The sequence below is a fragment of the Manduca sexta genome, chromosome 27, assembly GCF_014839805.1.
Source record: "Manduca sexta isolate Smith_Timp_Sample1 chromosome 27, JHU_Msex_v1.0, whole genome shotgun sequence".
In the NCBI taxonomy this organism is placed as follows: domain Eukaryota; kingdom Metazoa; phylum Arthropoda; class Insecta; order Lepidoptera; family Sphingidae; genus Manduca; species Manduca sexta.
In genome coordinates, this window is record NC_051141.1 from 3294652 (window position 1) to 3320615 (window position 25964).

General features: G+C 33.5%; 1 protein-coding gene across 11 annotated transcripts in view; it reads left to right on the forward strand.

Moving 5' to 3' along the window:
* Positions 1 to 1841: 1841 nt before the first annotated feature.
* The window catches only part of LOC115444870 (polyhomeotic-proximal chromatin protein), a 59317-nt gene continuing 35194 nt past the window's right edge, over positions 1842 to 25964 (forward strand). For all 11 annotated transcript variants that reach the window (XM_037443869.1, XM_030170827.2, XM_030170830.2 and 8 more), the window contains exons 1-3: positions 1842 to 2130; positions 24475 to 25144; positions 25345 to 25515. In XM_037443869.1, coding sequence (XP_037299766.1) covers positions 2096 to 2130; positions 24475 to 25144; positions 25345 to 25515 — 876 coding nt within the window. In that variant the 5' untranslated portion in view covers positions 1842 to 2095. The remainder of the gene's footprint in view (positions 2131 to 24474; positions 25145 to 25344; positions 25516 to 25964) is intronic.

The following is a 25964-nucleotide window of genomic DNA, read 5'->3' on the forward strand; positions in this document are numbered from 1 at the left end:
AAGAAGTTTTGAGGTCTTTAAATTTTGTGTTTTTAGAATTAAACATTATAAAAAGTGCATTCCAAATTGAAAAGCTTTTCCCGCTATAAAAAATCTTAAATCACCATATGAATCCATGTCATTCTTCATGACGCCAGCGCCATCTAGATAAAAACATCAAATATTTCAGACGGGGGTAGTAATTATATCAAGACAGATTTAACGTATTTGACAGATATTCTACAATTTAGACAGGCGTGCGTCGGCAAAGGTATTTTTGAAAAATTGTCTTCTTAAAAAATATTAATTGTAGGCCTAGGCTAGTGGAAATTACCGCGACAAAAGTATCAATCCAGGACATGGTTAAAACGTGTATTAAATATCATCCGAATCCGTGTTCAGCGGTTGCTCCTTTTATTTCGTATTACACATGCAAATATTTTCGTAAACATTCGTGTTTATACTTAATACATATTAAGTAAGAGTATGATGGTGTGTACGTTAACGCAACTTAGTTTTTTAAATTTTACTCCAGCGATAATAATCATATTTCCGGTTTTAATATTTATTAGCGAAATTTACCTAAGATTAAGTTAAATATATAACTGTGTGTATTTTGATTACTTTCGTGGCTGACTGTAATGATTCCATAGTGTATATTGACTATACGAAATACCTGTGTATTTTCATATTATTTACATGATGTATTACAATTTTAGAATACAGATTCCAATGACTGCAAACTTAGACGTGAACTTTAATAACGCACAAAAAGTATTGTCAATTGTTCTGTAGATGGCGCTTTCTTTCAAATGCTTCTACTTCTTAACTCACTGCGAGATGGCGTTGTATAGTAAAAAATATGCGGATTAATACCATTACAAGTTCGAGTATTCTACAGATGATAAATAACATTTTCTTTTTATGTAAGAAAAAGTAATAATATTCATTATACCTTTAATATTAACAACAAAAATAAACATATAACATAAACATATGATCGTATATTTTTATCTATAATTTCCTGGTTGCTTAGTTAAAGGGCATAAAGTCGAAATTCGTTAAGAAAATCAAGTTTCTTTTAAGTTTGTAACTTGGGTAGTTACTATGTACTCATAGACGTTATGAAAGTTTTAATTTGTGACTTCATTATCGATATACCTAGGTAACTATGTACCAAAATTGCATCGTATAGGAGGAGGGGCCGCCATCACGCCAATATCAACTAAACAAGCTTACAGGGGAGGGTTGGGGAAGCTTCGGGGTTGTAAATCCGAACCCCTAGCTTGCTTTGTGTAGTCGCAGCGGGTGTTACAATTATGCTATAATTAAATAGGTACAAAAATTGTCGACAAGCAAAGTTCGTTGAAACGTAATGTTAAATATAAGTAATAATATATCTTTTTATATCGATTTTAGTAAAAAGTTTGGAGTCATAAAAATATAATGACTCATGGACTCTGTGTAGAGTTCTTATTTAAATAATATAAAAATAGTTTGGGAATCGAAACACTATTTTAAATTTATAATTTAATAGTTTTAAAAACACTTAAAAATGTAGGTATATTTCTTTAAAACTAAAAATGGTTCATTAAGAGAATTGCGCGATTGCAACAAAAAACTCGCGCCGTTTCAGTTAGAGGTGAGGAGTGTGAGAGAGAAAGAGAAGACTCACAATAATAAGAATCGCACAAGGCTAAATAATTTCGTCCCTCGCGCCCTTTCGTGCCGTTCTTGGCAACCGGTTTTGTTTGTGAAATAGCCGTAAAACGAACGGACCAATGAGGGGGCTAGGCTCTCAGCAGGCGTACCATTGGCGAGGGCGATAGAGAGCGTCTCGGCGCGGGGAGGTGAGGGGCTTGGGTGCGGTGTGGCGGTACCTCGGGCACACTACACAGTCGTGTTTCGCCATTCGAAAAGAAGGTTATTGTTACAATGACACGGGCACCGGACTGTCGATAAAGTGTGTTTGTATGTCGTTTTCGTCGATAATAAGTGTTGTGTTTACTTTCACCCGTGCGAATGTCTCGATCCTCACCTTTTTGTTTGTTTTTTCTTTTAATCATCGCCGCATGGGACGGCTCTTACGTTTCAGTTAACCTTTTATTTTGAAACGATGGAACGTTGTTCTTATGGTTTTTACACCAAAAGGTATTTTATGTTATTTTTTTACTTTACGGTTGCGATATGGTGTGGGTGAGTGCGTCGCGTGTGGCTAAACATGGTGAGCCGAGGTGTGATTCGTCATCAGTGGATCACGATACATGTACACAGTAAACGAATACATAATGCATAATTATATCGCGCTAACATTACCGAGTGCCGAGTCCACGTTCAGCTCGTTAACAAGCGAAGGAGAAAGGGTTCGCATTGCATTTTAATCTTATAACGCGATCGCCGCTCTACTGCCACCGGTGGATGTGTTGTGTTTTCATAATATTAGTTATAAAAAAAGCGCCGAACGCACCCTAAAAGTTTGTGCGGAACAAAGTAAAGTAGGGCCGCGGCCGGTATTATTATTGCAACGCTTCGGGGAAAAGCCGCCAGTGTGAGGCGCTCCACACTGTAGTCGAGGGTCGACAGCCGAGGGGCGGGAGGGCGCCGTCTGTCTGCACACATGCAGAACCGGTTCGCGCTTTAACTCCCCTAGTGGGCTTTGCTCACCTTGTCTCTGTCGTGCCACACGCGTTCGCATAGCGCTCTCTCTCTTTCCCGCACGTTTTCATTATTTTTTGCTTCCCCTTGTGAAATAATGACGGGCCGTTTTTATTTAGGTATCTGTCCCTAAATAGGTGTATAGCTTTATAACCCAAGTGAAGACGGTAAGTAAAATGAAAGAACTATGTAGCATGGGTCTGTTGTAAATAATAAATTGCTAGTTCATAGTAACGACATTCACACTACGTTATTTACTCTGGCCGAGCGCAGGTGTGTGCGTACACGAAATATTTCCTTACTTTCCGTGTAATGTTACCTACCGACAACTTATTTATGATAAAGTTTTTTAATATAACTCTTGTACTACTCAGATGTAGCGGTCAGCTTGCTGCACAATGTTATGGCATGTACAAAAGTATCTCATTTAAATATGTTAAACTTAGTACAGTAGTATAGAATCGTAATATCTATTTGCTTATGGCTAAAATTTACCATAAAATTTGGTACCTATTTTAAATAGTTATTTTTAGTAGGTGTGTAGCCTATTTACTATTTTTTGCAATGTGATAATATTAGCTATTAACAAAAGCTGTGTGTAAACCCATTTTAGCTAACTAGTTTTGCTTCGATATCTGTTACAAATTCTTTGAAATAACAATGTTTAGAGCCGAAACGGTTCTTTTACTCTACCTGGAACATTTTTCACTTCGTGAATCATGATTCAATAACTCCTAAGGTAGTGTGACCGATGAAAGCCTTGCTCCTAAAAAGGCCCATCGTCAATTTTTTTTTAATATTTTTGTGTGTAGTGCAAAATCGTAGTACGATTTTTTTTTCGTTATTATAATTTACAATATGTAGTGATACGATGCAAGGCAATCAAAGGTTATTCTTTATTCATGAAACAATTTTATGAAGATTTTAAAATTAGGTGACCATTCATGGGTCCCTTACCTTATATAAACCAGCTTCCAGTTATGTTTGCAGTATTGAATTCAAAGGCAATATAGTTATTCAGTTACATATCGCCAGTTCTCCACCGCAAACGGGTGGCCCAGTGTTTATAATATATACGATCGGTTCTAATAACTCAATGAAAGGATTGAGTACAAAGAACTCTATCAGTTTTATATATAAAATTATATCTTGTTAAAAAAAAATAAGTAGCTATTTATACTACGAATTATATGAATAGAATAATGTTTATTTGTCACCAACTTTATATGGCTTAGATTTAATTTAATTGAGTTCTTTAGTTTATCAATAGAAAGAAAGTTTAAAAGATCGAACGCGCAGCGCGTGAATACTGATTCAAAAAGTTATCCTAAGGTTTCTATCGATATCCCGGACTTAAATAATAATATCAGCCCTGTGTATATAAATACTGTCCTACTGCTGGGCACGGGCCTGCTCTACTACTGCGAGAAATTAGGCCTTAGTCCACCACGTTGGCCTAGTGCAGATTAGTAGACTTCACACAACCTCAAAATTCCTATAGATAACTTCTTAGGTGCAAAGGTTCCCTCATCGTTATTATCATTAAAATTATAATCCTCTAATATTAGGATATCGTATAGACAGATTTAAAAAGATAGACTTTGAAAATTATGTTTTTTTCAAACCTCTAAAACTTAATAGTTAGCGGCGATAGCCTAGTTGGGTGTGGAACGGACTGCCAAGACGAATGTCCGCAGGTTCAAACCCCAAGGGCACACACCTCTGACGTTTCTAAAATCATGTGTGTATGCTTTGTGAATTTATCGTTCGCTTTAACGGTGAAGGAAAACATCGTGAAGAAACCTGCACATCTGAGAAGTTCTCTATAAGAATTTCGAAGGTGGGTGAAGTCTACCAATCCGCACTAGGCCAGCGTGGTGGACTAAGGCCTAATCCCTCTCAGTAGTAGAGGAGGCCCGTGCTCAGCAGTGGGCAAGTATATAATATAGGGCTGATATTATTATTATTATTAAAACTTAATAAACCTTTAGATACAAATAGAGCTCCGTAGTCCTAAAGTTGAGGATTGTGCGTAGTGATTCATAAAGACTATTGGCGAATAATTCATGGGCCAACATGGCGAATAAGTATGACAATGAAGGAAGAGTAACGAATACAACCAAATAAGTTTACGCACTCATGTTAGTGACTATTGGTCAGTAGGCAAGTACCTCAGAGATTACAAAATTTGGTTTATTTTTATTCTGGTAATAGTCACAAGGAATTATAATCATTACCCTTATGACAGTTTACTAGAGTTCATACTGCAAAACATGGTCCTTTTGTGACCAATTTAAGAATTTTTAGAAGGTAGGTATATGTAGGAGTGCCAGAACTTCTATGAGTAAATATAGTATTTTTCAAAACAAGACATACAAGATATGGCACACTTCATAAAAACATAGTATTATACAAAAAAAGTAAAACAGTAGGTAGACAAACATAATATATTTGTTACTAATTTATTTCTAATAAAGTGCGGATACACGCTATCTCATAATTGTAAAGTTAATGAAAAGGAACGATCATATATTTTTAAAATGAAGAATTTGTTTGTTAGCTAATAGATGTTGAAAGTAACTATACTTTACAGTACTTAAAAATACTAATTTTTAAGTACTGTATACTTATTCAATAGTGTATGCGCAGACCCAAAATATAGTACAATACTATATATTATACTACGGTTGGCAACCCTAGATATCTATAATCGTTTGTAAAAATCCATATATCCCACGTGATTCGGACGTTAATTCTCAAATTACCATATTGACTAGTTTTAAAAATCCGTTGAGCAGAAACGATACAGCGCGGCCTGTCCGAAGTACGCGTCATTATGCGCTCGTAAGGTCAAGTTAAACTGGACTGGACCTCCCACGCAGGCGAATTTCTAAAGCTAGCACTACGACGAGCAAAGCTCTGAACGGAAGAATTTATTTATAATAAGGTTTATAGTCCCAGTATTGGACACAACAGACTCAAAACTAGAGGTCGGAGTTTCGAAAAGCGTCACATACCTTTCAAATTCATACAGAACTGTCCGCACGTGATTCCTTGATGTTTTCCTTCATTGTCATAATAACTACTGTTTGTTATCTCTATACTAAATACTTATATTTCAGTATGCGACGAAAAAGTGATTTCGGTTGGTAGTAATTAGTTTTCTATCTATTCTTTTAAATGTTGATGTGGCGAGATTTTTATTTTATAGTACTTGCATACAGTTACATATTATAAATAAGGTAATGATGAATGCTTTAACCTGATAGTAAGTGCTGAGTAGTAGCAATACTAAAAGAATTCGGATTGAATTGTTTGGTTCTGAAAAATGTTCGTCATCCTAAACCATTAAATGTAGAGTCTCATACAGCCAGTAATTAAAATGGCTGTAATCCTCTTTACACCAAAAACACAACATTATGTCCTGTTTCTTGGCGAGAAAAATATACAAGTCCTACACCGACTGTAGCATACGAGAGACTTACCTCGTTAAAGATGCAAAGTTTCACGTCAAATAATAGCAGTTATCGCGTCACCTTTATTGTCCAGACGACGCGGCTCGATTAGCGAGGGATACCATTTTATTGCTTCCAATGTTATCATATCCGACGCGGTTACCTCTAGTCTCTATAACAGGAATAAATAAAAATACTTTGAGTCGTCTGGTATTCGCTTACTTATAATATTAACTTTATTGCACTATAACTTCCCGCGGCTTCGCTCTCGATAAAAATCCAGGATAAGTCCCGCGCCATATTTTCCCTGTATAAAAATTACCCTGTAGAACTTAGGAGGAATGTAGCTCTATTAGTGAAAGAATTTTCTAATCCGCTGATTAGTCCCAACACACAAAAAAAAATTAAACTCGCAAACTTTTCCACTTTATAATATTATTAATATACTTAGTATAGGTTTCCACCCGTTCCCGCGATTCAAGTTTAAGAGCTCAAGATTACTAATTAATTAAAATATTTATATCATAAGTATTAACGTATGTAACTTCCTGCATAAAAAATCACATATATTATTACGTTTTTAGAATGTTTGTAGAAATAAAAATATACCGATGTTTGTAAACTTATACTGTATATCTTGCTAACTAACTGTTTATTCAGAATAAATATTAGAAGCATCAGGATGTAAACCAATAAACATTTTATTATATAAAACAAAAAAACCGTCAAAAATATGGCATACCTTTACGCAGTAAATAACGCACTAAATTAGACTCAAACATGGACAGCCGGAGCTAAATATGACATATGCGTCAATTTTTATCAAGTGAAATTTTTTATACTTTCGGATCAATAACCGATAATTTCTATACAAATTATTGAGGGCTATTATTTCTTGGAATTTACCAATAAATAAATTATAAAAATATTTTTTTTAAGGAAACACTATTGTTATAAAAAATGTTACGAACGGGAAAAACCTATTAAAAATAAACGGATCTAAAATTGATATATATACATATATATATCATAGGCTGTAGAAATGTGTAATTAATGTAATATAAGGACAGCGACATGCTGTTTATTATCTGTGTAAATCTTTATAATCATAAATCAATGACACGTAATTAAGTTTCGTGTGTCCTTAAAATCGATATTAGAATCTAGCTACCCCTAACTGTTGTCACCAAACCATCTCGAATACATTAATGGTGCCTGTAAACGCGTGGGATTTGTAGAGGCGAATAGCAGTCAGATTCGAGCAACTGTCGTTAAAGACTACTAAATTCTATCGACATGCCGATCCACTGAAACCGGTATAATTGTTCAAACTACTGAGGGAAACCAACTCTCATCAATACTCTTTTTGAATGCCACTTCACCGATCGTCAGGTACAGTCGAGTCACTCTGACGTTCCTTTATACAAAATGGCGAAATAAATCTAATTGATATGAGTATATCATATCCATCGCTTTCACATGAATCACTACTGTGATACCTTGCTTCCGGTGCAACATAATACTTGTTGTGGATACCTTCAGTTAGACTGATTTTAATAGCCCGGTGGGTAAAGCGGAGTACCTATTATAAGTTAAAGGCGTGTATGCCACCTTTTTTTATTTTATTTATATATTATGTTTACAAAATTATCACCTTTAAAATATCAAATAATAAGCATTTAAAAACCACAAAGATTTGTCTATAATTCTATGATCTGACTCAGTCATCGACATTAGTCGACGCAGAGCATACATAATATCTGATAACAATATAGATGTCCATAGGAAAAAAGAGCTAGGTAAGCTTAACAATATTATGCTCAAGAAAGTTGATGGTATTAAATTTGAAGAAAGTATGATTTTAGTTTAGATTTATCTGTGTGACTGTATTTGTATGTATGTCTCTTGCAATGTAGCTCCCAAACGAATGGACAGATTTTAATAAGTATTTTGTTATTGTTTTAGGTAATATATAATATGAATTCTGGAAAGGTAGCTATCATAGATTTTACCTAATATAGTTAGTTGTGTAAATTTCTATACTGTTAAAATCAGATGTGTATCACTCAGTATTACTTGTACGATGTAGTAGCGTAATCCTAGAGCGGTCATTTAACCCAATACATCATCGGACATAACAATCATTTCTCGCCAAAATTAATAAAAAATGATATCACTTATAACCGATCGCCATCTTTTCTAACGTAATCAAGATAAAAATTAATTGCACTATAACTTCTTAAGTTAATATGGACAGGCTACCTTCGTTAGTCATGTCCCAAAATTCTATGTCGCTTCAAAATTTAAACGTTTCACGTGGACTTACGACAGCGAAGTTTATATTCGTTATCTATCTATAAAATAATATAGTCCGTATGTATATTGTAAGAAATAAATAAACTGAAAACGCACGGTAATAGAGAACAGAATTTTAAACTACTTTGAAAATGTTTGTCTACCAATTTGTTTGCTCATGCGTTTGAGTATCACACTAAAACCAATCATTGCATTCAAATCTAATAACTCGTGGGAAAGAGGAATACACGGTGGATACAGGCCAGACGCGTCGTGCGAATTCTGTATTGAAGAAGTGTACCGGTGATCATTTTTTGGGCTATAACCAGCGAGACAACAAACTCCACGTAGAATAAGTCGTGGGCCTACCGAGTATTTTAATAAATCCAATTATTAATTTGACACACGCCTAAAGACCGGCGCATCTCCGATTCTGTTGTGATTTGGGATCTCTCGTCGATAATTGTCGCGGCAACAATCAATAAATTTTATCAACCAAACGTGTCAATCGGCTTTCCGCTATGTAACAAATAGTAATTCCAGTTACTGATGTAAACAATAACATTTATATCACTCGCTGGCGCTTAGATATCATCGTAAAACGTAGAATGTTATATCTTATCAGATATGGGTCCAATCTATCTTCCATACAAAATGTTTTAACTTTCTTGTGACCATATATAAATATTCCTTCCTCCCGGCTAATAAAAAATAAATGTTTTACAGAGATTGGTTTATAAAACTTGAGGTTAAAAGCCGAACAAGGCTTGATAGAGTAAGAATACAACATAATTGAATCGGTTCCATAAAATAAAATTCTTAGAAACTGGCTTTTGCCTACAACCCCGTCTGTGGAATTCTGCGCCTGTGAGAGGTTTTAAATCTTATTATTTTAAATTGATATCGGTATTGAGTTCCGCGAGGTACAAAGTTCGAGCCATGTCTTATAATAACAGATTTATTATTGTTTTTATCACATCCCAAATAATTGAACATTGCATATGAATAGAGAAAGTCTCGTGTGTTTGACTTAGCTTAAAATGTGATAAAAATTACTTCAGGGTACGATCCTAAATCAAATAAAAATAGCCATTCCGTTCCATAATAATTATCATACAATAATGTTAATGTTGCTTATTAATAAAGCCAACATGTAAAAAGAAATGACTCATTTACTCCATCTATAATTTTTTCCTTAAACGATATGCGAGTAACGCGTTACTGTAACCTGTAACAATTATCACTTTATACAAATTACAAGAAATAATTACTTTAGCCTTAATATTATTACAGCGGCATCTAACGGCAATCTTTCAAACTACTTTTTAATCAGGGTGATAAGATAGGTACATGATTTTAAAATAAGAACAGTTATTATGTTGTCGCTAGTCGCTACTTGGAAACGGAGAATATTAACAAGCTTCTAGCACCTTTACTAACTGTTAACAAGCTATTGAATTTTGTATTCATTGAATTGCAATGTCAATTGGATTAAATTCGTCTCAGCAGTTGCGAGATTTTTCTTCAAGTTTGTAAGTAATACTTGAGTTAAGGTCCCTCTCCGAGCCAACGGCCTTGGGAAATTCGTTCCATACTTGACATCGCGCGAGTTACGGGAGGGTGGGTATAAGCAAATATTTCCGAAGAATATCTTTAAAAAATAAAGTTTATGTCTCAGGATATTTTAAAGAACATGCCAGAATACTCCTTATTAAATTGTAATATATCTATAAGTGATGGTTACAACTTAAAAAAAATTATCCTTTAGAGGCTTTTTTATTATGAAAGTAACGAAAAAATATTCATATTATAAAAAAAAATCATCAAATAAACTAAAGATAACATGTTGCAGTAATATGACGCAAAATTTTTATATGTATTTTAAATTTCGAAAAGCTTCGAAAAATACGGTTAGCGCGCCTTTTTGCTAGCGGGGACGACGTAATAATTTCCTATACAAATTTGTGCAACTTTTTCTGCTCGCGGTCAACAACTAGAAAATTGACAATTTAGTCTCGTAGGTATTTTTGATGTCATGTCCGTAATTCGTAACAAATAATTAAAAGTTATTTTCTTTGTATTGCATTGATAAATATGTTTTCCTTGAAGACAGAAGTTATAATACGTAATTAGAATATTTATAGGGGATATTATAATATACTTATTTAAACATTTCTTTTTCACCAATCCACCTTTGATCTAACTTATAATCAAGATTTCTATGAGATTGAGTTAAAAATTGTTAGGTTTTGTTATATTCACGGTGTTCTTGAAAGGGATGTTGCACACAAAGCGAAGATATAGAATAGGATTTTCTGGATTTGTCGGTATTGCAGATATGATTGCCAACATTAAATATTAACAATTTTTATAATTTATTATATATAAGAACTTTTATCCTTTACAATTTCATTATCACTGTCGGGAACTTTAATATTGAAATTCACATAAATCGTAGGGTTTATAAGTATATAATATGTTATTTCAATATTTTGTATTTGTATTCTTTTGAAATAAAAGCAATATGTTGTTGCTCTGAAAGAGATATTTTTATTATAATAATTTTCATACTTTACATGTATAGATCTTACTACCATACTAATAAATAAAACTAATCTTACCTGAAAGAGAAACAACACTTAAAACTATTACTTCACATTCATAAATATCTTAAATCTTTATTTATACGACTTAAATTAAAATGTCATTTGTCAATACTGTCTATTAAAAAAACCATAGATATAATTAAGAATAATAAAATTAAATGAAGTGTTAAGAACTTCATTTACAAGTATATCATCTTTCCTAGGCATACTTCCTTGAGTCTATTGACACCGTTGGACAAAAGATAAAACAGTCAATCGCTAAGTGCTAAAGCTACGAATTAACTTTTATAAAATGATCGATGTCGTTGTAAAAATCAGTAAATCTATTTTCATTACCATTCTCATTTCTTTTTAAGTCTGATACTTACACCCTGAACTTATTGGTTCTATGACGGTTCGTCGATGGACGTATCTTCGTCCCCTATATCATGGGGGATATCGGATACAAAATATATTCTCAGTCAAAATAAAGCTTTCATTGCACTAAAGCAATACTTGAGCAACAAAAACTTATATGCATTACAACCCAGAACTGTTCGACCATAACCCAATTGCATTACCATTAAATCAACGAGGCGACCAAAAATAAATAAGGTGTACAAAACAGCAATTACAGTGGAACCTTTAGCATCGCGTGACAAGTGATACCCATGTTGCTTTTGCACCTTAGCTCAATTATGGAAGTCGATGGAGTAATGTCTTAAATGGCGTTTGATTAATTCGAGGTTTCAAGTGTTTATTTTCATTATTTATTCTAATTATGAGAGTTAACTTCGACCATAACTTTGTAATGTCTTTGTATTTCATTGTGACAACTTTTTACAAGTTGAGTAAAAGAGCAAAGAAGATTTCTACTAGAAGCAGCTCCTCGTGTAAATCGAGAATTATCGTTTTACAAGTATAAAGATATAAAAACATACCGTATTTTTATCATGAATTAGGAAAACCAAGTCGTAATTAGGCTGGAACTACAAAAGCAATCACCACATTGTAATTTGAGTCCAGTTACTAGGGATTTTCGGCGATTAATACAGTGAAATATAACACGGTTAAGGCAATATCTTCTTACTTTCATGATAGATTGGGGCTAGATTACGGCACATCTATCGTAATTACCGTTTACATGGAGACATTGGCTGAAAATTATCGCACCCATTAGCTTTCGAGTTATATACAGATTGGAATGGACGTGGCTGATCTACCCAACGTAACTACATAACAGCCATTACGTATCGGTTTCCTGCGAGATAGTGTTATCCCAACCCTGGGCTTGGCTGGGCTACCACCTCACAAACCAAAGACCTGAAGTGAGTCGCCAAAACGATTCTCGTTCAAACGTTCTCAAGTACTGTGGTTGGCCATCTATTGCTTATTTTAAATTCTCAGCTCATTAATAATTCAGACAAAACTGCATACATCGCGACGATATCACTTTAAACCTGCAGTATTGATTCAGCAATCTATTGTTAATAGTTATTCTAACTTATAACGAAAACTTTAAATGATGCGGAAGAAATTCATAAGCTGTAGTTCAGCTTTTGGTTTTGGCACAATAATCGTATTATTATCTAAGATTCAGAATTTGAACAAATGCATACTATTACGTTGGATCAGACGTGAAATGACAGGTTAGCCGTTACAGTACCCGCACGATATGATAGTGGTTTTGACGTTTGTCCGCTCATCAAGTTTCCTATTAATTCATAACTACGTTGAAGGAGCTAATTGCCGTACATTATTGTCCATGGCGACGTATAGTATAATTTAATAAATAGCAATAGCGGTATTAACGAATGTGATTAAATATAATCTTTTGTAGCACCCTTTATTCCGTCTTTTTTCATGTAAATATGCAAAAAAATATAGTACATTAATTTTCATTGCAATATTCGGTTCATTGAAATACATTAAGAAAACATAATTTTTTGTTTTATTAAAACTGAATAATCGGTACCCCCTTGCAATTTTAGTTATTAAACTAAAAACTTATAGATGCAACTCGCATTTGATTATATTTTTCGACTATGAATTGAGATTATACGTCACTATTGTAATCTGTTAAGACCGCTTCCATAGCGTATCGGCACAATAGTGTGGATTATGGCTTTAAACCAGATTTCGGCCTCCGAGAGCACTAACGTCTTAATGCCCTAACGTCAGGGATATAGCCCATATACGTCTTGACAAGATACAGATCATTATTGGGAGAGGCACAAGCTTAACAGAAGGGAGGTGCGGGGTGTTATTACATTAATATTAATATGTTGAGTTTTGCTATTGCATTTTATATCTCCTTTGAATGTAACAACTGGAGTCTAAAATAAAAGTCTATTGCTACATTGTTAAGTTTACACGTGTAAGGCTTATAAAATAAGCAATATTTAGCGTATTTATAATCTGAATTTCTGTAACCCTTTGTTTCTTTTGCTTTTTGTTTTCATAAAATGACCGTTTGTTAACTATGAATAGGAAGTTCGTTCCGACTATTAGTGTTTGTGTTTTTGCATTCATTTGTCCATTAGAACAGATGTTTGGATTCTGTGCATATATTTAAGTTGGTTACATTGATTCTAACTTCTCATTAAAGCGGTGCCCTCAGCAAAGAGGCATGCTAACCATATTTTCAGACGTTACTATCTATTCTACATTTATTATCTATACTATTATATAAAGCTGAAGAGTTTGTTTGTTTGTTTGTTTGTTTGTTTGTTTGTTTGTTTGTTTGAACGCGCTAATCTCAGGAACTACTGGTCCAAACTGAAAAATTCTTTTTGCGTTGGATAGCCCTATGTTCGTGGAGTGCTATAGGCTATATATCATCACGCTATACCCAATAGGAGCGGAGCAGTAATGGCTAATCTCAGGAACTACCGGTCCAAACTGAAAAAATCTTTTTGCGTTGGATAGCCCTATGTTCGTGGAGTACTATAGGCTATATATCATCACGCTATACCCAATAGGAGCGGAGCAGTAATGCCTAATCTCAGGAACTATCGGTCCGAACTGAAAAATTCTTTTTGCGATGGATAGCCCTTTGATTGTGGAGTGCTATAGGCTATATATCATCACGCTATACCCAATAGGAGCGGAGCAGTAATGCCTAATCTCAGGAACTATCGGTCCGAACTGAAAAATTCTTTTTGCGTTGGATAGCCCTTTGTTTGTGGAGTGCTATAGGTTATATATCGTCACGCTATGACCAATAGGAGCGGAGCAGTAATGAAACATGATGCAAAAACGGGGACAATTTATTAGTTTTGAGAGCTTCTGTTGCGTGCGCTGCGTAAACGGTTAAAGTTATGCAACAATAATGTATGACGGGATTGTTCCTCTTAAAAAGTTCTACAAAAATATATCATTAAACAAAGTCCCCCGCTGCATCGGTCTACCCGAACGTGTTAAACTCAAAAACTACCCAACGTATTAGGATAAAATTTGGTATGGAGACAGTTTGAGACCCTGGGAAGAACATAGGCTCCCGGGAAAATATATAGCGTGACTTTTATAACGGAAAACTTTAGCCCGAAAAACTTTATAACGCGGGCGGAGCCGCGGGCAAAAGCTTATTTATATAAAGGAAAATAAATTAAACATCATATTTCTGCAATATGTTATCTTTAATTTGGTTAGTTAATTTTTTATAATATTAATAATTTTTCATTAATTAATAAATGAAAATGTCGCTAAAATTGTTGATTGCATGCACCTTAAGGCATATTTGGTAGTTTAATATTATCAGAAAGACCTTTAGTTATTTTTTAAAGCAATCATCAAGCAACAAATCTTTGCATATTGCCGGCTGTAATTGTGATTCAGCAAAAATTATACAACTTAACTCATTTATCACTCGTATTGTAAAATTCCCGATTGCGCCCGAATACCGTTTCAAAGTTCACTGTTGCAGCCAGTGTTTATAAAGAATTAAAATAATTCACTTTACACGTTAAGTGTTGCGCATTCAATCTTATTTTATAAAACCAAAGAGCTCACACCGGCCTGATTCCAAAAATACATATATGTTTTATAAATATTAATCATTTCCAAAAATGATATTCGGTCATTGTGATGGGCATTGCATTCCATTGATAATTGGAAAATATCAATGAATTTATTTATGCTATTATATTTTTTATTGTAATTTTAATATAATAATTATAATACATTGTTTAATTAACTATATCCCCGATTTATATCTTCGAAAACTTGTATTTTATTGTTTAAAGTATGCTTCAAGTCGCAGAACAATAACACGTCTTTAAGTCAAAAAAGCCGTTTAAACGAAATGCAATCTATAAGTTTTTGAATGTTTATGGGGTGCATATCATTAATCTTAACATTAAGGGTCTATAAAAATTTGTATTATAGCACACATGCGCATGACACCTGAACTTATACGCAACTTTAACACATTTTACGACTGACTATGATTTATAAATGATTCATCTTCAATATCAAATGTGTGTTCAAAATGTCTTTTTTGGTTACCTTAGTTTTCTACATACCAAAGAATAGAGAATTGAGGAGAAAAAATATAAATTTAACGGTACCGGAAGTGTCTGACGCTGCGCGGGTCAATGACGTTCGTTTTTTTTGGGCGCGTAAATTACAATTATAAAGAACTTTCATGATTTAAAACTACGTGCATGTCATTAAGTTTAAAATTTGTAAGGTAGCTTTACATGTTTTGTTTATATAACATAAATATATATTGAAATTATTCATTCCCTTACTCCAACTAAAAATCGAAATTACTGAAAAAATTCACTCATTAATTTAGGGCCTGGTTAATAAGTGTCAATTATATTTAATCTGACAGTTGTCGTATTAAAGAGTTAATGTAAGTAGTAATAGTACTCATTCTATTACCATTTGTTTGGGAAAATAGATTAAAGTGACTTTTGTATTTGGTCGACTTAAACAGAAGACAGAAATGGCAATCCTAATGCTAAAAAGCCATTATTGTTTTATTGCAATTGAATAACTTAAGTTATTATTTTTCTTAAGAGGATTATCTTTTGTTTCATTGCATTCTTTATTGATAAAATAATTGGCTATATTAAGGTGGTAGCTCAAGGTCCATTTTCATACATTTTGTTTCGGCTTTAATCTGGGTAACTAAACAAGTATTGGCAAGTTTAGTTAGTGTTTCGCAGTTGAAGAAAAACGTAAAAATAATTAATAATCATGGATATTTCGGCCTTTAAAATTTAATATGACGAAATTTTAAAGGCCGAAATATCCATGATTATTAATTATTTTACGTTTTTCTTCAACTGCGAGAACTAATCACTAACTAGACGTGAATTTAAATTCTTTACTTGCCAATACTTGTTTAGTTACCCAGATTAAAGCCGAAACAAAATGTATGAAAATGGACCTTGAGCTACCACCTTAAGTCTTTTCTCAAAGCAGACTAAGATGGCTTAAGTACTTAGTATCCAATATAGAAATTTAATCAGCTTGCGTTTCATCTAGAATGTCTCGGCAAATAGTGATATTATTTTTAGCTTTTAATTATTTATTGACTGAAGTGTTTAAATGTTGAGAGCTGTTTCGCGTTGCACGAGTGGATGCTTTTGACATAGGTATAGCTACTGGACAAAATATGCTAATTAACGATTTTTTATCTAATGCAAAGGTTTTTAATTGAAATAAAAGTATGTTACGATTTTTTTGTGTGTTTTAGTAGAATTAACAAATTAAAAATAAAAATCATAAAAAGATCTTTTAAATAGTTTTATTATATTTATTCCTTAATATCCGATAATAACCTGAACTTATTAACATGCACTTTCAAATAAAATACGGCTCGTATTCTCATCATAAAATGAAAACTGATCAATAAGTAGATATAAACATAGGAATTTTTGGTACAAGGAATCTTCATCAAAAAGAGTTTGTCGTTACTTAAGTCGAGACGTTTCTAAAATATCTTGCAACAAATTTACATAAATATACAATGTTATTTACATTAATCGATTAAATAATTCATTAACAGCAATTAACTAAATATTTCACATAATTTAATTGCTACTTAAACACATATACGGTTAACAAAACTTGTGTTTTCGTTATAATTACTCTTATTATTATAGCATGCAAGTTCATAATACTCTTAAATTTGTATCATCTCAAGTAGCTCATTAGGTATGAGGAAGGAATTATTTTCTGTTCAGTGCTTTTTATGCGGATCGAGGCCTAATACAATATGCCAACATCTGTTGTGTGCCTACCTCAACGAAAGTCGAGTAATTCCCTTTGTCTTCTTTATCCACTTGGCATTACTTATTTCTTGAAGATTGCATATTGTCGATTATAAAAATATGTGAATACGAAACGATCAAGCTTGCAAGGTCAAGTTATAGTTTGCAATCAACTCATGGGAGGGAGGAAGTGGGGATATGTTAGCTGTCTCCTCTGAGTTCAACAATAATAGTTACATAGTTTTGGACGTACTGAATTATTTATTTATTAAATAACACATGCATCTAAAAATCACAAATAATAAATAAAAATACAAATTCTGATACATATGACTATAAGAAATTTCCGCGTTGTACTCCCCTCCCCCGTTCCCTTAGTTGAAAGTAACCCAACCAAAATTTGAGATTTTTTTCCTGATTGCGTAAGTTGTTAGTTCTTACGAACAAAATAAGGTATACTCTATAAGACTATAAAACATTGGATGACCCACAAAGTCATCTAATTGAGTAACGACCTTTCATACATTTACTCCCAACGGCTTCTATGATAAAAACTGGCCATACTGCGGGGGTTATGTTTCATTAACATAAAAGGTGTTCCGATACATTAATGTCTTTACAAATATACTGAGTATGCCGTGCTCTATTTAATTCATTACCTAGTGTGTACCCGCAGCTGTGGCTAGGAAAGTTACAATGAGTTATGAAAAATCACTGGATAATATTATTAAATTTTCATTCTAAACTTTTATGTTTACATTATTAGAACTCAAGACATTTCTTCAATTGCACCAATCGTATCGAATATTCTTTTGATTTCGATAAAACAAACGGCTTACAAGTTGTATTAACATATAACTCACATAATAATACTATATATTCAAGCCCAATTCTATTTCATGTACTAATAATATAGGATATACAGGAAATTAACTTTTTATTGATGTTAGTATAAGTACCATTATAAAATACATTAAAATAAAACTATTTTATTCATTTTATCGCGCTTTTTTATAATAATTTTCTTCCGACGTTTCGAAGACTTTGCAACCTTCATGGTCACGGGAGTGACTGCGGGGCGAAGCTCGATAAAATCCGTAAAATAATTTTAATTCAATGCCTAGTCGCGTAAACACAAGAACTAATTATTATAAAAGTCGTTTTCCGCTTACAGCAAATTTGAGGAACGGTTAATATGTGCCGCCTAGTCGAGCGGGAAATACCATGCAAATCAGATTAGTTGTGATACCAGTCCGCCCCGCGCGGCTCTCTGTTACATTATAATAAAATCGTCAAATGTGAGTCGTGTGAGTGCTGAGGATTTCGTTAATACTTTATCTTTATTATAACCTTTGCATGTAACTGCTAGTATTGTTTTATATAAAAATACTTGTAATTCTGGATAGGTGCATTATATAAGTGAGTTAATATATACTTAGAATAGAAACAGTTTTTAGAGGTAGAGATTAGCGCGTTCAAACAAATGAAACTATTGTATTATTTTAACAATTATAGCTTGAATGTAGATAACAAAAATTATGATTTCAGCACGCTACCTATTAATACAATGTAAAGTAATATATTTGGGAATGGAACGGTCTGGCGTGACGAATGTCTGAAGGATCAAAATTGATGGTTCACATTTCTGAGTTTTTGAAGTTGCGTGTGTTTGTTTATAAATTATCGTTTCCTTAAACGATGAAAGAAAATACCCCGAGGAAGCCTAAATACTTGAGAATATTTCATATAAATTGCGAGGGTATGTGAGGTCTGCCTAATCCCATTAGGCACGTTTGGTGGGCAGAGGTTAACTTAACCTTCTGAGTAGTACAGGAAGCCCGTGTTCACCAGAGGAATAGTACAGTACAGAGGAGTAATATAGGGCTAGTATTATTATTATATTATCGTTTGAAAATCGTACAAAGAAGACGCAGGTTAATATAACAATCTCACGTCTTTCAACTATGGAACTATAAAAACAAATGTATGTCTACACCATTACGTTGTCGATAACTTGCCAGTCAATAACTTCATGTTATGCTACGGAACTAGCGTCTACTAAGGGTCTAACTAAAAATGATTATTATCATTATTCTTGTATACTTACCGTCTGAGATCAACATATTATATAAAAAAACATACGGGCGAATTGAGAACCTCCTCCGTTTTTGAAATCGGTTAAAAATGTATCCCTATTTTTCTTGGTCACGCCGTAAGTTGAGAACGCCATGGCTGATTTCATTCATATTTATTTTAAAGTTTTCTAATACTTTGTAGAAGCTTTACATGAATAGAAAATTGATTATAAAGTTGGTTAATTTTAGAATAATTAGCGACTATTTAATGGAGTTTAACAGTTCGCGTATTTGAGAAATGTGAATTTAGCGACACTTGTTTTATTATTTTTAAATATATATAAAACATATATTATATAGTTTTTCTGTACGTGTGGATAACTTACTGAACTCCTAAAGCGTTGAACCGATTATGATGAATTTTTATGTGTTTGTGGGGCGCTGTACTCGGGTCCTATGCTTTTATTTCCTTCTTAGACAGGCAGGATAACGTCTTTTGGTACTGCTGGTAGTAATATAATGTTTCGTCTTGCTTCCTCTAACGTTAAATGTCATTAAACTTAGCAACACAAGATTTTCTTAAATCTATTGGTAACATAGTAATTTTTATTAATAAGTGGTAAATGTTCATTAAACCATTTATCCAATTACATAAAAGGAAAGACTTAAATATGATGTACAATATTTTGCTAACTACCAAGCGTTTTGTAGCAAATTTTATACCCATGCGTACAACAGCTAGTAACATGCGTGGGTTTCAACTTTAAAACAAATGTAAAATTTCATATAAATCGCAGTTCCACATTAATTTTGTTGCATAACTTTCACCAAAGGGAACTTTCCTGGAATTACACAGAGTTTTGAATTAAATATTACAATGGATAACAGAATATGTATGTCGAAAATTAATATGTGCAACGAATGAGTGGGAGACCAAATAATGTGTCCAATATAACGTCAGTGTTGTTGCAAAGGGATGTCATTCGCAGTCTGGATCATTCGGGACTCATTACAAGGGCTAAAGCTCCCCATTTACCTTTGCGCCTATACATTTATTCACAGACATGTTAGGTACACACGGTTGTCTGCAAATAGGATTTATAATACGGTTAGACTAGAATTAAGTTCTTCGGTGAATGCAAACGATTTCAGAACAGAGCAAAAAACAAAATAAATAGAACAAATTAATCACATGAATATTAAAATTTTAGGAGCAGATTAAATCATCTTTCAAGTTAGTGATTTATGATGATTAATAAATGATTGAACGATCAAAGGGTCACGTCGCTAGACAGGGTCCGTATCCAAGATGCTTTTCTACCAACGTTAACGCTTATAGAAAACAGAAAAAAGATGGGAATGCATTACCCTATATCGATAAGTCTATCGCTAGGGTGTATATCATTTCTATAAATAACGTTAGCGTTAACGATTGAGGGAAGGCATTTTGGCTACGATCCCTGGTGACAATCTTAAAACAAAGCAAGCGATTTAAAAATTGTAAAATATAAAAGTAATTATTTAATCCGATAAAATTTCTGTTGGTATTGTTTCCCATGACAATAATTGTTTTTTTTTTATTGTGTTTTAAAAGTATTGGATACGTATAGTGCAAAAGTCTAATCAGACATGCCCCGATACACCCTCCTGTCTACGTTCGATACAACACTGATCAATCTCTCCAATTTAACAATAAAGCTTCACAATTTCTCCAGGAAACTTCATCTCATCACATATTTATTATGAATGAACTCTATTATGCTACAGAATTTAAAGGTTTGAGTGTTCTTAGAAAATATTATTTCATGGACTGTAATTACGGTTATAAAAATTAAAACATCTACGATTATTATTAACTCATGTGTAAATAGTTAAAGAATAATATTTCGTTTGTAGTGCTCTTGAAATCTACACATAGATTTTTTATCCGGATTTTTTTGTACGACAGTATAAGGGAAGCCGCGTGGTTATTTTAAACCTCCATTTAGACCTAGCTTGGTTCAAACATGTCATAAAACATAGTTGTTATTTGACTATAAATTAACAAGAGTTCGATGAAATTGTCTTCATAAAATTAATAATACCCAATTAATATTTACCCAGAGCTATATCCTTGACTTGATCAACCACATTTTCTTTAAACGCTCCGTAACGCTTTTTTGGATCTATATTAAAAATCGACCAATCAGAATAAAGATATTTTTGACATGCTTACAAATGAGTTAATTTGATTGGTTCATTTTCGAAATCGGATTGAATATTGAGATTGCGATCGTTTCTGGAAACGGCTGTAAATAAGTCACTTCTTCAAGGATAGTGCGTTTATTAATGATGCAATGAATAAAGTTAACTCCTCTCTGTTTTCCCTTACATATAGTACGGGTTGTTTAATTATAGCTAGTTTAGTCTGCCGTGGTATCTGTCCCTATGTCACTTTTGGTTTTGGATGAAACATCAAGCCTTACAATTTTCGTTGATTGTCTTATCCTACTTCCTACTCATATTATATATGCCAAAGTTTGTGATGTATGTAATAAGGTATGTATGTATGTTTGTTCCTCTTTCACGAAAAAGCTACTGAACGGATTTGAATGAAACTATACAGTAATATTGGTTATATATCAGAATAACACATAGGCTACAATCTATAATGATTTTGTGTAATTCGGTCATAATATAATAATACATATCAAGTAAGGCGGAAAAAAATTGTTATCTTGGCGTACGCTGCCTAAACCGTTGGAGTTAGACAAAGATGATGTACCGTAGGATTGTTTGCCTTAAATAGTTCTAAATAAACGTTTACAAATAAAACCGCACGAACTAAATCAATTATATTGGTTCCTTTAATATTCTCTGACAAAAAACCGCGAGGTAATGTATTCGTTAATGTGTACAAACGGGTGTTATAAGCAATGGTTGTTATAGTGAGGCGCTATATTGTACTGCCAAACTTATTGAAAATTTGGTAAGTTGGGCCAATGTTCGTGGAGTTCCGTCCCAGGAACAACTGCTACGGAAATTGCACCCGCTGGTTATCGACCGCCATGCGTTATATATTCATAGGTTATACATGTTTCCTGAATGTATCCTTAAGAGTGAAAAGTGCTGCAATTTATTTTTGATAAATAAAAACCTGCTCAAATTTTCCATTTGTGATTTTTTCAAATATTTTTTAGACAGTTCTAGAGCTTACTTACACCTTAAATACAAACCTTCAAAATTTTACCTCTTCATGTGTATAAATAATAAAGCATCTTTAGGGAAACTGTTATTAGCCAATTACATATAATTGTATAGAAAATATGCGCACATGTTCATGCCCATTTTGAGTAAGTCGAGTTTGCGTAACAACGTAAGCGAATTTACACATACTTATATAATCTACATAAATAAATATACCTAATCAAAAATTACATTACTAAATCACATAACACTAGAATGTAAATCATTAACGAAGGTGGTATTAACCTAGCAGTGTGCCCCGCAACAGGCATTTAGAACGAGGCTTAAGTTTTTTCGTTTGCGATAACCCGATCATAACTGTAAGAATATTTTTAACCATCATAGGAACGGTGAATCATGGGTGTGACTAATTATAAGACCCCGGTGATTAGTGTCATCTTCTATTAAAATACTTGTTTATGTATAATTTTTAATTCTTCAATTTCAAACATAAATGCCATGAAATCTATCATGGATAAATTAAGAAATAAAAACGGGGTGTAATTTATCTCTTTTGCCCCCACAGCGTGGCGATGTCGCTGTCCTTGTCTTAAGTAGATTAATGTTTCGTGTTACCTCGGGCGGTTATCGGCGCGCGTAAGCGAGACAGCCTATTCGGAAGTTACAATAGGAGTGAAAGGCATAGTTATATGTAGAGGCCTGAGGCTTTGTTGTGCTAATCTTTAACTATTTATTATTATTCCACAGTTGACTGCTCCCTGTAAAATCCATTAGCGTGTATGCAACATTAGAATTAGTGGTTTTAAATGTATATTAAAAGTTAAAACATAGAGCTAGAGTTTTATTCGAGACAATTTATAATTTTTCTTGATTTGAAATACCTGCCTAAGGAATCAATCAAACACCCAGCAAATCCGATAAAAAAAATATAAGTAAAGTTCTCATATTATTATGCCCTACAATGGGAAAGATTATAGCAATAATGTTATGGTTATATTGAAATATATATAACGTCTATAACTCACGATCTTTTCTAGTGAACGATAATTAAAATTTCAAAATACGAAAAAAGTAACGTTTAAATTGTAACATGGAAACAAACAAAACTATAAACTATGTACATGCCGAAATAAAATCACAGAATGCAGTGAATATTACAATAACATAAAAAGATACATTCGCTGCTTTAAAGCTTTAAATGATGTAATTATTACATGAAAACTAATAAAAACTTATTCACCAAAATCTGAATACCAAATTCTATTAACTATTTCATATCTTCTCCGTTTAATAATAAGATTAAAAGATACATTCGCTGCTTTAAAGCTTTAATTGATGTCATAATTACATGAAAACTAATAAAAACTTATTCACCAAAATCTGAATACCAAATTCTATTAACTATTTCATATCTTCTCCGTTTAATAATAAGATTGATCAATCAACCTGTACTAAGGGCAGGTAGGATGAACGTAATAACATTCCCCCTCATGCATATTTCAAGGCAAGGAAGTAGGGTCTGCAAGTTTACACTCACCTGATTACCAGTTACGTATACAAACAGGCAGGCAATAATTTATAAACTGGTTTTCGCGTCACGGCGTCACCGACTCCTGGGCCAGTCTTGGTACGTTTTTATTACATTGGGGATAAGTTTCTTTGTTATTAGGTTACGTTTTAAACCAATAACATATTAGTTTGGTTACTATTTAGGATGCTAGTTTGGCTTAATTACATACCTACTGCGAAATATAAATGTTTTAGAAATAAGTTGACGAATTATTTCGTGAAACGCATACCCAGATCAGACTAAACCGTTATAATTAAAAATATTTCTTTAGCAGACTAACCACTTTATTATACGCCAAAAGATTCATTTGTGTTCTGTCATTGTTGTGCGTAATTCTTGCGTGTTACAACATTTAATTACTAAAACGCCTCGTGACTAAAAACTATTTAACCGCACAGGCTTATGTAGAGCAAATGTCTGCAGAACATGAATGTTGGTTCTTATTTGCAGGTCTGAAATCCTAGACAACGCGCAAAAGAAAAAAGACCAAGAAAAAGAGCCGCAGGGCTCTAGTTACCAACAACAGATCTCTAAACCTGACAAACAGTTGCACTCCTCTGAGTTGCAGAGCGTCAATGTGCCAGTAACGCAGCATGTGCCTGCCCAGCAGCTGCTGTCTCCCTCGCACAGCTCCAACCAGTCCGCACAATCTAAAGACGACTCCAAAGACAAAACAATAAAAGTTGCCAATTCCACTACTATAACGCTTATAGAGAACGGAAATCTAAACAGCGACAAAGATAAAGATAACAACTATCATAAAAATTATTTTACGCTAGAGCCAAAAATCGATAAGAAAGATGAGTGCAATAAAAACAGTATCACTATAACTAAAACCATACCGAAACAGTCACCTGGCAACAATCAGGCTGATAAGTCTAAAACGCAGATAAAGCCGGCGAAGAGGCCGCTTCAGTACCTAGAGACTCTCGCCGAGAAGGCGGGCATCACTTTCGAAGATAAATACGAAGCTGCTAATACCCTATTGGCTTTGGATAAGCAAAACAACGCGAACCGACGGCCACCAGAGCTTAAGCAGCCGAAATCAGAGCCAGAAAACCACAACCAAAACGACGAGTTTCGATACAGGAATCAAAAAGAAGAGGATGATAAATTACAGGTTATTTCCATGTTCCATAATTAAATACGGATCTGTCAAATGGCTATTATCATCCAACCGTAAATGATTTAATAGACATAATAACCATTATGGCATAACCGACATACGATTTTATTTATTAGATTTTTATGTAATATTTTATTAGTATATGTGTATACACTGAGAAAATCAATTTAATACACACATTTTTCTATATTCAGATACAGCAGCAGATAATCCAGCAGCAACAGCAACAGCAGCTGCAGCAGTTGCAGCAGCAACAGCAGCTGCAGCACTTGCAGCAACAGCAGCTACAACAGTTCCAACAGCAGGCGCTACAGCGTCAGCACCAACACCTGCAGCAACATATCAAAAATCAGCAAGAGGAATTAGTAAGTGTGATTTACAAAAATTATACTACGACTACTCAACCAATGGTACGCCAATGATAGCGTGCTAGACTGTAGCGAACTTACTCCATGAGTTCCAGGGTGTAATTAATCTCATAACAGAAGCCCTTGTTGGGGTTCTGAACTGCGAATCCTAGGTAGTCGGAACATGGAACTAACTAAACAAATTAGAATATAAAATATATATTTTCCTGAACCTCGCGTTTTCTATGTATTTTTTCCGAAAATATTTAAGATACAGACAAGGAACATGTCATAATTTTAGTATATGTATAGTCATTTAATTTTTTAAGGACATATTATTTCAATCTCAATCTGGCTAACAAAGTCCCAAGTTACTAGTAAAGCACAACTAACTATAATAATACTACAGACGGCCATATTCATTTCACTATTGAAGATAAAAGTTCCCAACGCTCGTATTTTTGCTC